The sequence below is a fragment of the Gavia stellata genome, chromosome Z (genome assembly GCF_030936135.1).
Source record: "Gavia stellata isolate bGavSte3 chromosome Z, bGavSte3.hap2, whole genome shotgun sequence".
Classification (NCBI taxonomy): domain Eukaryota; kingdom Metazoa; phylum Chordata; class Aves; order Gaviiformes; family Gaviidae; genus Gavia; species Gavia stellata.
Window position 1 is genome coordinate 88,133,818 of NC_082637.1, and position 15,475 is coordinate 88,149,292.

A 15,475-nucleotide genomic window follows, 5' to 3' on the forward strand; every position below is an offset into this window, starting at 1 on the left:
GGAGTAATACTGTCTCAAGCCCATATCTCAAACATTTGCTAATTTCTCTAGCAGGGAGAATAAGCTCATAAGAACACGTCTTAAAATGACACTTTTGTCTGGTTTATGGGCCAAAGTGTGACATTTTAAGCTATTAGCTTCGATGACTCTTCAAGGTCGCCTGCCTCAGAGCAGTCGAGTCTCACAGCTCACTGGGCTCCTTCCCTCTGCGCTGTGCCCGGAGCCGCTGCAAGCATGGAAGGTGCTGTGGGTAATTGCTGCAAGTAGGAAAAAACAGGTATGAGATGATACAGAGCCAGCTTAGAGCTTTTTGGTACAGATATTTTTCCCCATGCTGAAGTATGGGAAATGTTTATAGTAACTGAGCTAGGAGGTAAATAGTGATCACTGTATTGCAACAGCAGCTGCACATAATTTATACTGCTATGCAGTAAGTTTCCACAAGGTTTGGAAGGCTTTTTCAAAACCCCTGTTAAAATAGCTCCAGTGAAACCATCCTGTGCAGGCAGATTTACTGTGTGTTTCAGACAGTTCTTAAAACTGGCCTTGGTATTTTTTAACAGAGCTTCTGCACAGCAGGTACAGTCCCCGGTTCTCAGGGGAGATGGGGAAAAAAAATCTGTGACTGAGTTACAACGGGGAAGAAAGGATGACGGTGACGCTGCGGGAAGGGCAGAGTGACCTACATCAAAAGTGCAAACTGCTCTACCTCCAGCGGGTGAAAATCTTCAGGACGCGCAGTCGCTGGCAAACTGCCCGTCGGTGCTTATAAAAATTCTTCCTCGGGTATGGATTTCCGAAAGCCACATAAAAATAAATAATTTATGCAATATATAAATTAACTCAGTCGTGCAACAACTCGGGTTGGACGGGAGCTGTTTTTCAGCTCTGCGGAACATCTCTGCCTGCTCATCCCTGCCCTTCAGTCAGTGAGCATCGTGCGGGGCAGGACGCGTTTTTGGCATTAGCACCGTGCAGGGACGGTGGAGGTGGCTGGTCAGGGAGGGACAGGCTGGTGAGGAAGTCCCTGTGTCAGGAACGGCAGCAGTATCCTGGAACAACACAAAAAAATATATTCGCTGTTTAGGTCTTAGATGTATTTTCTCCTACGCCCCTATCAGCAGCTTGACTGGAAAAAGTCCAGATTCTCTGTGAGACATATCCTCCCCTGCTCTCTGCTGAGTAAGCAGAGAAATGAGGATGGATTTGCATCTACCGAGAACATTCAAGGTTCATGTCAGTTGAAGGTGCATGTTGATTACTCACGACCATGAAGTGCCATCGCGGTAGTTTACTCATTTTTTTCATAGAATTCAGGGAACGACTTTAAGTAACGGCAAATTGCTTAACTGCCCTTGATGTCACATTTATAAATGTTCCTCCTCCAAATTTTCTCGATATTTTCTTGCAGTCTCTTTAACCCTGCGGGCCACTGACTTAAACTTGGTTTCCCAAAGTTGAAACTGCAGCTGTGCCACCAGAAAAGTCTGTTAGGAAATGCTCATAGTCTAACTGGCAGAACAATGAAGTTATTTGCTAGGAGCCAAATGCCCCTCTTTTTTTTTTTTTTTGACTAAAGCACTCTCAGTAGTAACAAAAATAAACAAAGAAAACCAGAAGTATTTGCCCCATTTGAATATTTTTTCTCTCTATGCGCAATAGTTCCCTGCAAGTATCCCTGCACTGCTGTTAGTCTACTTTTCGAGGAAAATGATGTTTCTCTGCTTTTAACAATTTTTTGATTTCTTGGACATTTCAAACCTACTCAATGGAAGCCTAGTGCTCCAAGTTTTGAGCTTCCTTCAAGTTTAGAGAGAATCAGTAGACCTGTGGAGCTGCAGAGAAGTGTCAGTGCTGATCTTCAGTGTGAAGTGAAGGTCATTTATTCAATTTTATCTCATCTTATTTGGTCTTCCAACCAGCAGCACACAGAAGCTCAAGCACAGCTTGCAGCTACCCCGTGCCTGCTGCCTCTGGGTGGTGGAGCGGGTCTGCAGGCTGTGTTACGGGGAGGGAGGGAGGGAGGGAGGGAGGGAAGGTCTCAGGGGCAGCATGGGGAACCGAAGGCATCCCGGCCTGACAGATGGGAAAGGTCACGGGAAACAGGAACAGGGATTATTTTGGTGAGGGGCCATAAAACTGCAGACTTTGGGAACCGCGGAACGTTCACAGGAAGTTTTGAATGGGGCTCTGTTTAATACAAGAAGTTCAAGCGTGGTCTCCAACAACCCATGGCAAGCCCTGGTTTTGCCTCTCCTGGGGAGAGTTCCAAAAAGGGGGATGTGAATATGCCAGTCAGCTGCACTGGGACCCCCAGAAACCTCTGTACCTCTCCAGTGACACTTGTCAAGGGGAGGGGAGGGGCTGGGGCTGTCATACTTCCATTTTTCTCCTACTTGATAAAACGAGAGCGGTATGACCCAGATTGCCTTCACCTACCTCTTAGCTCTCCTCTTCCCACCTCCATCCAGCTCCCATCGTCTCCGCTAGCCTCGGTCTTCAGACCCAGACACTCCAGACCTGATCCAGCTGATCCTGCTTCCCCACTTTGTTTTCGTCTTCCGATTGCTTGGCGTGCTTTCTCTTGAACACCCCATCAGCACCCGAGCTCAGGGTTTGGGATGTCTTCTGATACAGCCAGTTCCTCCTGGCTCTCTACACCTCAGTCTCACCGGAGCAGCTACTGCAACTTATCCAGGACCAGGGAGCTCTTACTCAAGCAGCTTCCTTAATTTTCTAGCAGTATCTCTGCTGGTAATAGCTGGATACTAAAGGCCATTAGCATGTACGCTTTCAGCCGGAGAATAGAGCATCTCATCGGCATTGGCAGGAGGTGGCTCTGCCTGCAGAAAGCATCCTGGCATGGGAGGAGCAACCGGTGTGAAGTACTTCTAGGGTATGAAGTCCTTGGAATCTGAAAACCTTCTTGGCTTCTCCACTCAGCGGTTAATTATGACTGATAATAATAATTGATGCGTTTAGAGCAGTAGATTGCAGGGTTAGCTTACTGCCCTTTTGAAGGAGGTCATTAATAAATCAAAGTGGCTTGGACCTCCTAAATCCATGTTCGTTCTACTAAAGCCGAACAACATCAAATCTAAAATTGTCATTAAATTAGAAGGCCAACGAGGTTTGTAGCAGAAGTTAATTTCTGTAAATGATGGATCTAAATCTTTGGTAAAACTCCCGGTGCCGACAGATGATCGAGGGTGTTTTATTGCCCCGATTATGCATATAAGCCTTCAAACCGACACAAGGTGACCGAGGGTAGAGGGTGATGGTAGTCCCAGCCTCGTGACAAGGAGGAAGATATTTATGGAAGATGGAGTGAGGTAGCCATCTCTCGTGGTCCCAGATGTCCACGATTAGAGATGCACTGCAAGACGGCGACAGCTTGCTCGGGGTCTGGCCGGTCGGTGGGGGCTTCCAGGCCAGCGACATGAAAAGGTTCAGAAGTCCCTCGAGTTTGGGTGCTGGCTCTGACAGGCATCCTGCAGGCTCCAGTTCTTCACGAGGGGCCGGAGACAGTAACCGTGACAGCAAAACGTCTCGTTAGCCTGATGAGCCACCGCTGGTTTCCAGTTTTTGTGGGTTTTTTTCCCTTCGCTGCTTCCTCAGCTCTCTCCCCCGTGCTGATCTGGATGCAAAAATGGGACCGAGTGACTGTGAGCGGGGAAAAGGAGCAGAGGAAAGAGCAGGAGGGAGGGACGGGAGAGCAACACCCGTCACGGATGGGAGAGCAACATGGGAGTCACCGGACCAGCTTGGCTACCCGTGAATGGTCCGAGGGGAATTCCCTGGGACTCCTCAGGAGGAAACTGGCCACAAGGCAGGTGGAAAGGCAGAGAGGCTAAGGGGAATAAAGCTTCGGAGATTATACATTTAAGTCCTTTGCAGCTCCTGCTAAGGGCTCAGGCTCAAATCGAGCCGTTGCTCTTGCACTGCTGTAGCCCAGCGGAGCCGTGGTGCATGTGGCTGCGTGCACAAGAAGTGCAATGCGGGAAGACTTGTTTCAGACTTACCTAAGAGTGCACTGATTTACGGTGTCCTGTTCCACATGTACTACGGTCTGCAGTCATGGTCATGGACACATCAGGCGAGATTTTGTAACTTGTCAAGCTGCATGACCAGACCTCAAGCATCAGTCTTGAGACTGACTATGAAAGGTAAGCTGTGCATCAGTCGTCTTCACTGGACTTACATTCTCATACAACCATTTTCCTCTAAAACATCATATTTTTATTTTTATTTTTTTAAAAAAGGTGGTTTGTAAGCAACAAGATGTTTTTGTAAACTGAAGGGCAAAAACAGATTATGGACACTCTTCATTTTCAACCAGCGACTTCTGCTGTCACAAGTAGAAAAAAGTCAGCCGATCGTTCTGATATTTAGAGTTTTCACCAAGAAGAGATTGAAATTAAGTGTTCAGATCTTGTTAGTACTTCATGGCTGCCAAACGTTATGTTTATTTTAAAACCTTAATTGCTCAGACAAATGTAAAGTAGCTCCTGGTACACACAGCCATAAGCCAGCTGCAGAACACCATTGCAGCCCATATGGCTGTAAAATTTGTTGCAGAGTATCCTCAGGCGCACTTCGGTCATTAAACTGTCAGGTTTGCATTTTGTGTATTGATTGAGGAGGGCAGCTGAACTTTCTTCTCTTTTTTAAAAATTATTTTTGTGTCAGAACTTTTATTTATAGCAGTCTAAAAGCAGAGATCAAGAGAAAACGTGTATGACTTCTTCCCCAGATGACTAACTGGGTATTTTTCTTCATCATTAAGCTACAGAGTTTAGCTAAACAGTGTGATGGAAGGGTACTTCATACAGCATTGAGACTGTAAGAAATATGCCATTCAGGTTAAACTAAGACATAAAACAAACTTAATCTTGTGGATAACATGCAAACCTCAATTTCTGCAGTAATTAAATACCTCTCTGGCTTTTTACCAAAAAATAAACGGTGATTCTAGTTTCCCTCAAACTCCAGATTGTGCCTATCTAAACTAAGTTTTATTCTGTACCTGCCAGTTTCAGATCCTTGCAACATCCTTCTACTCTCCTATATTTATACGCAGTTTCACCGAGTGTATTTGAGTCCCTGGCTCATTCCCCTGTGCTTCAGCAGGCGGGTGGGGATTCAGTAAGCTGTAAGAAAACCACTAGGATTTCAGATTTCTTTCCAGTGGGTAGGTGTAAACAATATAAAGGTAAACCAAACAAACACAAGCGCTGCTGTACTTGTACGAGCTCTCCTTCTGGCTGCTCTCAGCCAGTGCGTGTTCCTAGGGATGCTCTGCACGAGCATCACCATATCCACCAGTATGTCTCCAAAGGTGGTCACTGGATGCATTTGGTTTTTCCTTTATTTAAAACGAAATAGGAAGAGACTAAAATGAGGATTGCAATGATGATATATTACAGAAGTACCTCAAAGCCTCTGAAAAATAAGTCCAGGTCCTTAAGTTGTATGGGTTTTCCCTAATAGCTGCAAAAATGCCATTTACATCTCCAAGGCCATTAATGGGACCAATGCCCAAATGCTAGCCCTGCATGGAGAGGTTGTTATTACTAGTGGTATTGCAGGGATGCATAAGCAGTGCACGGGAACATCAAAGCCCCTGGTACAACAGACGATCTGGACAGCCGGGGCTGAGACTGGTCCTGCTGTGGAGAGGAGACCGCCAACACAGAACCACAGAATCACACAATCATTCAGGCTGGAAAAGACCTGTAAGACCATCAGGTCCAACCACCAACCCAACCCCACCATGCCCACTAAACCATGTCCCGCAGTGTCACGTCCACACGTTCCTTGAACACCTCCAGTGATGGTGACTCCACCACCTCCCTGGGCAGCCTCTTCCAGTGCATCACCACTCCCTCCACCCTTGCACCCCTCGGCTTGTTTGCCATGGCTGGTCTGACACCGGGGTTTTTGGTGTTCACAGGAGAGGCCCTTCCCCTCCTCCTCATCCCGGAGACAGGGCTCGCCTGCTGGAAGAGCGGTTATCCAGCCAGGAGAGGACCACGGCTTTCCTCCTCCATCAGGCTTTCCGAATTAAAGATGACATCGTCTCCTACCTCCAGCGAAGCCATGGTTATCAGCACGGGGAGACCTCTGCCCGGCGGCTGCTGGAAAACCATATCCAGACCATTACGAGCATCATGAAAAAGCTCAGCCAGGACATTGAGGTAATAAATGCTGAGGAGCGTTTCCCTGCTTTAGTGGTGCAGCTCTAGACGGTGGTCCACTCAGCAGTAATATTGGCTTTGGAGGCAGAAAAGCACTCAACGTGACCGCTATGTTTTAGTTAAGTTCTGATTTTTCTTACATAGTGGCACTTGCAGTTGCTTGTGAAAACAGAAGGAAGGGGACTAGGGAAGGTAAAGTAAAAAAAAGGAAAGTAAAATGAAATAAAAAGCGGATTAATGAGTTTTGGGGTTGTTGAATTGAAAGGTTCAGATTCTATTCGCTTTCAGTTTTGTTGGGGTACGGGAGGTAGAGTTTAAGGGAAGTAAGGAGCAAGCTGTATTTTCGTCTAACATATAACATCAAGATTCAGGTTTGGGTTTACTTCTTAGTTTTCCTGACGCAGATGTTCTACTACTTTACATAACTTCTGCATGCAAACATAATCAAACAGTGCAGAAACTCTTCAGAAAGCTCACCGCAGACAGGGATAGAGGTTCAGGTTCACCTTTTATTTAAACTGACTGATGGCTCTGTGCTGGAAATGCATGGGACGCTCTTTTTCCGGCTAAAGACCTTTGATTATTTGCTGTTTTTTGTCGAATTTATATGTGATATTTACCAGCACTGTTTGGTTTTTCTTTTTGGACAAAGGTGTAAAGTACAAAAATATCATGAAATAGACTTCTCCAGAGATTTGTTTTGTCCTTTGAAGTGTTAAATGTCTTACAAATGCCACTAAAATCACAATACATTTTGTTTTTCATGTACTTGGAGAAATACTTGATCTTCTGTGCATTTATCCTAACTATGCAATCATGGCTCACCTGAAATTAATCTGAATGAAAGCTCGGTTCTGTGTTCATTTCATACTGGTTTTATTTTCATGATTTTGATACTATGGTGATAAGCAATGCTATAAAACCACTTGCTTATTTTAGATCATCCAGTTCCTATAACCCTATCCAGATCAAGTATGTACAGGACTGTTTCACTAGAAAAATGCCTAAGATGCTATCAGCATCTAAATCTAATCTTTTCCCTTGGTTGCACATTGCTCTTCTCTAGGTCCTAATCTCAGGTTCGTGTTTGCTTTGTGTATTTTGGTTGTGAGGATTTGGTACGACAGCAGAGAGAACAGCACAGTGAGACCTGTCAATCAAAGTTGCTAGAGAATTGGTGGAGGTTTGGAGAATTGCTCCTGGCACGCAGCAACTGAGAGTGGTTGAGCGACGTCGATTTCTCAAAAAAGCAAAAAAAAAAAGGATCCGCCAGGATATGTGACTCACTCATACTCCAGATCTTCCCCAAAGCAGGAGGAATATCCTTCAAAAAAGTCTGCTTTGGGGAAAACGCTGGTGTGCTGTTGCCACCAGGAGCGAAGCTGAGCCCAAGTAAAGACACCCTTCTGCAGAGCCAGGAAAATGCGGCTGCCGCTGCATCAGGGACGTCAACACAATTAGTGCCAGGTGGAAAATGGCCAGACCTTTAGCGAAGGCATCCTTCACAATCCCAGGAGGAGATTGCAAACTGCAAGAGAAAAGCATCGACACTACAAACCTAGGGGCAGAGGGGAGGCTTGCCTGGCATCACCTCCGATAACACCGTAAGATGACCGTGTCTCGGTCGGGGGGGGTGCACACAGACTAAGGGGTCACCATCAATCACAGGCACAATGTTGTGGCTCTCTCTTGCCCAGGGTTGGTGAGCTCTGAGATGGGAGCGCTGCCAGGAGCCCAGGGAACGAGCTGGAGAAGGAGAATATCGATTTCCCTCTATAAACAGGAGGCTGCTGCTTTCCATCCTAATGAAAGAGTGTCTTGTGCTGCTTTTGCCAGCGAGGGAGCGGTGGTCCCATTCCGTGCCTCTGTCTTCGCGGATTTGTGGCATTGTCGAATACACTGCCAAAAATACACTTGAGTTGCGCAGTACCTTCAGCCCGTTGAGAATACTATTTCCTGACACAGAACAAAAATAGGAATACCCGGTCCCAGCTCAGTATTGCAGTAATCCGTAGCCTGTGTGCAGGGCAGCCAGGATTATTCAGGAATAACTGCATAAATGACAGATTTGAATTAAATGTTACTCCAGAGTTATTGCAGCTTTCCCCACCTACCTGTGCCCCATTTCTGTCCCACACTGTCTCCTTTTGCGGGAGAAGCGGGTCAGCGTGGGGGCTCGGAGCTAGCGGTATTCACACGTGCCGCTGCACCTTCCCTGCTCGCAACCGACCGGGAAACGTTTGCCCTGACCCTGTTTGCAGGAGCACGGCTGCATGGGAAGAGGGTCTGATGCTATGTCTGGAGGCACGAGCTCAGGACAGGGGTACAGCCCTGCTGATACCCACCCTGTGCCCTCCCGCAGCCCCGACGGTGGGACAAGCCTCGGCGACCCGTGGGACAGGCAAACCCACCTGCAACAACTTGGCTGAACTTTAAGCATTTGCAGTTGAAATTTTCCTTGATATTTGCCCTTTCTTAATTTTTTATTTTTTTTACATTCACTCATCGAGGAACGTTTCAAATAACAAGCCGATAAAAGCCAGCCTATTTTTGCACAAATAGGATATTTGCATAAAAAAAGGATACAAGCTGCGCTTTGACCAGGTGAAGCGCTGTGTAGTGCTGAATTACACTGAAATATCAGCCCCAGGCCTCTCCTTTCAACCTGAGAAGTAAAATTGGGAGATTTTAGAAATCATTCCCCCGCTCCACTCCGTATCTGTAGAAGGTCACAGTAGCTGCACAAAGGCTTCCTAAAATTAACGCTTGTGAAGCATTCGGATACCATCAAGACGAGCCACTTCAGAAGACCCTGCAGGGTGGTTACTCCTTCCATCTCCAGCTCAGACTTTTAATACTGTGCGATAAATCAGGAATCAGGCCACAGACTGAACGGCAAAGGTAAAACAAGGCACTAAGGAGCTGCTTATACTGACCCGCGTCCATGTTCAGGGCTGGCTGGGTGTATCTGTAAAGCGCTTTAAGAGCAGGTCCGTGCCTTTGCTGGAGCCAAAACCTGCCCTGTGCGGGACTGCGCGCGTTAAGGACGTGTTTTTATACACGCCAAGTGCGGCGCGTTGGCTTGGACATGAGCGTCGTGCGTTGGCAGCGTGGGCAGACTGGGCTCGGGACGGAGATCCTGCACCCGTCTCTGCTCTGCCTTGTCCCCCCCCAAAGCATTGCTGCAATGCCATCGGGCTGCTGCAAAACACTCAGCTTAGCTATTGATTGCCTCCCTCCTAGAAACACCCGGCATCCCCTGGAGAAAGGAGCCTAACTTAAAAAAAAAGGGTGTTATTTATTAAGGGCTGCACTGGACTGCAGGTGTTTGAGGGGGAGAATAAAATTCATTTCCCGGTTTTTGCATTTCCTAATTTTTGCGTGCTAGACTTCTCAACGTAAAGGGAAAAATGGACATATAACTTATGCAGATGCAGTTTTTCAAAGGAAAAACACACAGTTACTTTCTCCAAGAAAGAAAACCAAGCTTTTAGACCTGCACCATAAACAGTGCTTTGAAGCCTATTTTGAAATGAAAAAAACAAAGCAGAAAACCAGAAGTGCATTAATGGTCTTGAATTTACAGGTTTTGGAGAGGCAAATAAGAGCAAGGGATGGTGCCGCAGTAGAAACTAATTTTGCTGTTCAAAGTCTGGACCATAAATACATGCAGGGTCTTGGAGACCTGCGTGGAAGAGTGGCAAGGTAAGGAATGCATAATGGCCCTCATTTTCATCTCTGCTCGTCGATTTGTGCAGAGCAGATTCAGAGTGGGCATGAAAGTACTTTGCACTCATTTTATATCCCCATTTTAGTGCCAGATCTGTGCTTCACACTCTCCATGTTAGAAAAATTACCAAGCCAGGGAGAAAAACCCATATTTTCCTGTCTCATTCTTTATCACACACTTAACATTTTAGAGAATTTTTTCTTCTCCAGTCCGCCTAGTCTTCAGCTGAAGTGGTTATTTCTTCCTACTTAACTCTCCTGTTGTTTCAATAAAATCTTTACTTCCTCTCTTGGAAAGTAGCTCTTGTTGAGCAAACTTGATGTCTTCTTTTGGTGAGATTGTAAGTTTTCATTGGTACAAGTAATTGCACATATGTAACATGGGTGGACTTCCATGAGGCACTTAGTAATGTAAAATATTACCATTAAAAGAAAGACAAAGTGAAACTGTGCTATGTAGTATCAAAAGAGCACATGGATTAAGAAATGTCTGAACTGATATATAGGAAAAAGTAATAATTAAGAAAGAAAACTCCCTGAACTGGTGTGTTTCTAATGTTTTTTTTTTCTCCAGAGGTCAGTCATATGCTTTTCCTATAAAACACTGTTATTGACATTTGTGGATAGCACAAGAATTGGTCAAGTGAGGACAAGCTGGTAATTGAGAATAACCAGCTATATTGGCAATGTGGGCTGACTGAGAAAAAAATGTATTTTATAAACCCAACAAGAAACTGTTCCACTACTGAGTGCCCCCTGCAAACTTTGGGGAATACAGCAGGTAAATAACTTACTGTGAACTCTTACAATGATGCAGCATCAGAAATGCCAGGAGTATGGTCTTAAACAAGAGAAGCAGAGGACCGGTAAAACAGGGACGTTATTTTAGCTCCATGTATGGCACAGAGATTGACACCGGAATACCGTACCGAGCCCACAGTCCCCTTTCTGGAATTAAAAACTGGATATGGTGTAAAGGAGAGCCAGGAATGTGATGGTGGGATGAGGAAAAATTCTGGCTGAGAGAAGTATACATCTATGTACAGTTTATAGAAAAAAATAAATCCAGAGACGTCTTCATTTCCATGTATAACTACCAGGAGAGGAAAGGAAAAAAAATCATAGGGTACCGAAGGACTCCAGACTACTGCAGAGCTACCCAAGAATCCAAAATGAGAAGCTGAAGCCAACACATTCAAAGTTGGCAGGAAAAAGATGGTTTTTTTTTTTAACCTTGTGGCTGATTAACATTGGAACAAAGTAGGAGGTGATCCTGCAAGAGCCTCCTGATGTTTTCCAATTCGGGTAGCCAGACTCTCTAGACCATATGCTTTTAGTGAAGCCATAACATTTGACAGGTGAAGTGTCTTGCTCCTCTTTTCCCAGCGTTTTCCTAGGCATGATTCTTCCCTTCGTCAGCTGTATCAGGGCTTGCTCCCATCTTTTGTGCTGGAGCATTTGCCTGCAGCAAAGGAAAGAAAAAGTACTTGGGGAAAACAGGAAAACAGGGTAATTATGGGGAAAAAAATGACCAGTCCACCTCTACTTGCCTAAAGAAAAAAAACCCACCAGAACAAACAAGAGTTCGAGCACTCGTGGAGGCCCACAACAACTTGTTTTGTGAGGCCCCTCTTCCTCTTCCTTCCTCACCCATTTTTCGGGTGCGCGGGTTGTCCTTTCCCACGGGCAGAGGGGAGGATCCCAAAACACACATATGCAATCGCACGTAAAAAAACCTATCATTAGGGCACCAAAGTCATCATCTTACGATGCTGAAAAATAAGTCCTTAGACCCCATTTATTTTTAAGGAGAGAAAAATGAAAGTGGCAGGTTTTCTAGCTTCATCCAGACATACTGGAATTGCAGAGCCAGAGCTGGCATTTCAACAGCAATATTATAATGCAGTTTTATGTGAACGATTGCCATTAAGCTAAAGCATAGTATAGTTTTATGTGATTCATGAATCATCAGCACTTTCTTGTTTTTCTTGCTGCTGAAGTTCCCCTCTGGAAATGCCAAGCCTTAGCTGCGTACCTGCCCCAGCATCGTGGTTGAGGAGTCAGCCAGAACTGACAGACAGAGGACTGCCATTACAGCGATGATTAATATTTTGATTTTTCATGTTTCTTTGCTCTTGATTTTCAGGATTTAAAATTGCTATGTATATTAAGTAGAGCCCAGAGTGCCTGGAGACAAATGCACATGTTCATATAATTTACATTTATTGAATTAATAGAAATCTTCCAAATGCAAACTTGCAATGACAGTTTTCCTCTTGATTTGTAGCCTAACCTTAATCCAAGACTATCTGGGATGAAGTGAACCTTAAATGGAGCCACCGCTCTTTCTCACAGCAGATGATTCATCCTTCTGTATTCTGCCATGTGTAAAGGGTTAATGTGGATTAGCTCTTGTAATTCAAATTGTGTCTATTCTTTTACTCTATCTTTCCCTGAAAAAGAGATGGAGACCTCTCACCAACTACTGGGGTGGTTGCCCATTAATTCTTGGACCTCCTGACTGCATTTCTACACTCTGTAAACATGTATGTGTCAAGTAGCAGTGATCTTTAAAAAAAACAGCCTTCAGCATCTCAGCTACAGTGGCATTGCTGGTGAATTAACTGTGTATTTCATTTGTATTCTAACTCTTAATAAGAATTCCCTTGGGCATGGGAATATGTATTACAGTAATAAGAATTAGGTAATCAACTGTAAAAACCCCCACTCTTCTGATAAATATTAATTCATTCTCTTCAGCCCCACCAACAAAAGAATAAATGAATGCACAAATGAATAAACAACGCATTTTACACAGATGGTTACATTTTACTTATTTTTCTTGCGAGCATTTTTGTTGCTCAGAGAAAAAGTACTAGACTAGTACTAGACATAGTACTAGACTATCAAAAACACTGGTGTGTACCCGTGACGTTACTCGACCCTTCAGAAAACGCAATACTTTGGCAAGTATAGGAGTCCAATATATACTGTTCCTTCCACCACTTTGGCGGATAAAGCTCCTTGAACATATAGCAGGTAGCTATATTCCCAGCTCTAATTAAATGCTTTGATATAACCATCAGAGGCTTTTATTTCTTTATACTTTTTAATTTATATGCAAATCTCATAGGAGTACGCTTTCTTTACCGCTCCCCATCCGTCTCCACTGCTGCTTGCACACTCTCCGGACTCTGTTCTGTATGACTGGAAAACCATGATCTCACGGTAAGCTGCTGAATGTCTCCTACGTGAAATATCAAATTAGAGCAAGATTTAAGCAAGTCCCAAGTATCCCCATTCTCTTCAGGACTCAATCTGCCAAACAGCAATAATACATTTAACTACTTTGCACATAGTAATTTTAGGTGTAGGGAAAGTGAGATCTGAGCAACACCAGAGATTTAAGGGACGTCAGCAGTGCTGAGGGTCTTTGCAAAGCTCGCCACATCTGCAGGTCCCCAGGCAGGGCTCTGACCCCTCAGGCTACGCAGTAATGCAGATGTAGTTGCACTAATCCCACGCTGTGAGCCTAGTTCTCGGGCTTTTTGGATCCTACCATCAAATCCTCTATTTTTAAGTATTCTCTGTATAGAATATTCAGGTTTCTTTCTCTTGTAATTGAAGTTATGTCTTCTTACTGCCACGGATCCATTAATCCTCTTCTTTCTCACACTGTGCACTTCTTGCAAAGCCTTGTAATTGTTGCCTTGGGGTGGGATTTTCCCAAGGGAGCGGTGAGCCCCAATCCCCTGATCTCTGTTGAAAGACCTGGTCTACGTGTGGGTCCAGTCGGTCAACAGCCTTGCATCTCAACTGCAGCCTCGCTTCCTTTGTGCACGCGTACCTCAACATCCCACCCAGCCCTGGGGGTGCGAGGAGCCCCCGACCCCCCGGGGTGCCGCTTGTCCCCGGTCCCCATGGGTACCTTCCATCCCCCAGGTCCCCCCGCATCTGCCACTCGCCGGCTCCTGGTTTGTTTTCGAGGTTTGCAGTAGAGAAGCTGTGATGGCAGCCAGCACTGGAAGAGCCCCCTCCCTCTCCAGATCCATGTTCGCCTTCTCAGCTATTTTGTAGTTGTTTTCCGAATCAATGGTTTCTTTTGATCAAAGTTCTGGCCTTTGTACAAAGCCTCTATTATCTGCGGCAACTTTTTTGTATTTCCTTGATCTACACACTCTGTAGGTGTCTCGCAATATCTAAGCATCATCAGGAGATGACAAAAAGCTGGTCTATTTAAACTGTCAAAATTTCTCTTTAGATCCTTTATCTGTCAACAGCACCAGCTTTATTTTGTGGTGATGCTTTGGAGGATAATTTCTCTGGCATTTTAAAACTTAGCTGTTTTCCTCTTTCAACTTCTATTCCATTATTTATATTAAATTGTGCACTACTTTGTGGCCTTAAGGTATTTTTTTCCACACTCTTGTTTTAAGTACTACCTTCACTGGGGCAGGCGGTTACTTCTGGGGGGCCAACGTGCAGGAGGGGTGCAGAAAGGGAAGTCTATGTCTCCTTGCTCCTGATAAGTACATGTATCATGTTATCTGTATAATTTCATATACACTAAAGAAAGTCTTTTTGCTCATGTTAAAAAAAATATATTTTTATATATATATTACATATATACATATATATGATACATACACTGTGTGTGTGTGTATATATATACATACATTAAAGACAGGGGCTGAAACAGTCATTCATTCTACCTGGGAAGGATAGCTGGTTGAATGCTATTCAATCCCTGGGCTACTCAATTAATGCCGCCACTCTCACGTCATTCATTTGTCCATTCTAAATGCAACGAGATATTTTGGTGAATGCAACTGAAAGAGTTTAAATAGCAAACGACAAATGCTCCTTACAAAACACCATGTTTTTTGGCGCTGAACGTGATCGTCCCCAACATCTGCGTCCAGCCGGCGGAGGCTGCAGGCTGGGGCGGTTGTGGAAGCAGCGTGCCGTCTCTCCTGGTAGGCATCCAAAAGCTGGGGGTGCTCAGAGTGGAGATTAGCCTCTCGATTTGCACTTCAGATTTAATTTAATTTATTGAGATTGGATTGTCTCTGGTTTGACTGCAGATGCGAGGCAAGCATTGCAAAGCTGTCGGGAGACATCAGTATTATCAGACATGAGGCCCAGAAGACTGAAAAAGAGATTTATGGCCTTCGCTCTGCCCTCAAAAATTGTGTTGGGGATTTTGAGAAGAAGGTGAGTAGAGAAGCCTACAGTGAAATACCTGGTGAGTGGTGACTGTGCATATATAGATATAGCTTCTTTTCCTAATTGCTGACCAATATTAAAGACTGATACAGTATTTATAAAATATGTCACGATTTTCAATTAAAAAAATAAGTTTTCCATGATACTGTGGAATCATAGAATCATAGAATGGTTTGGATTGGAAAGGACCTTTAAAGGCCATCTAGTCCAACCCCCTGCCATGAGCAGGGACACCTTCAACTAGACCAGGTTGCTCAGAGCCCTGTCCAACCTGACCTGGAATGTCTCCAAGGATGGGGCATCTACCATCTCTCTGGGCAACC

General features: G+C 44.8%; 1 protein-coding gene across 1 annotated transcript in view; it reads left to right on the forward strand.

Annotated features, from left to right (window-relative positions):
- The window catches only part of FAM81B (family with sequence similarity 81 member B), a 54,555-nt gene that overhangs the window by 27,191 nt on the left and 11,889 nt on the right, over nucleotides 1-15,475 (forward strand). The window contains exons 2-4 of the mRNA XM_059834046.1: nucleotides 5,954-6,197; nucleotides 9,784-9,902; nucleotides 15,011-15,140. Coding sequence (XP_059690029.1) covers nucleotides 5,954-6,197; nucleotides 9,784-9,902; nucleotides 15,011-15,140 — 493 coding nt within the window. The remainder of the gene's footprint in view (nucleotides 1-5,953; nucleotides 6,198-9,783; nucleotides 9,903-15,010; nucleotides 15,141-15,475) is intronic.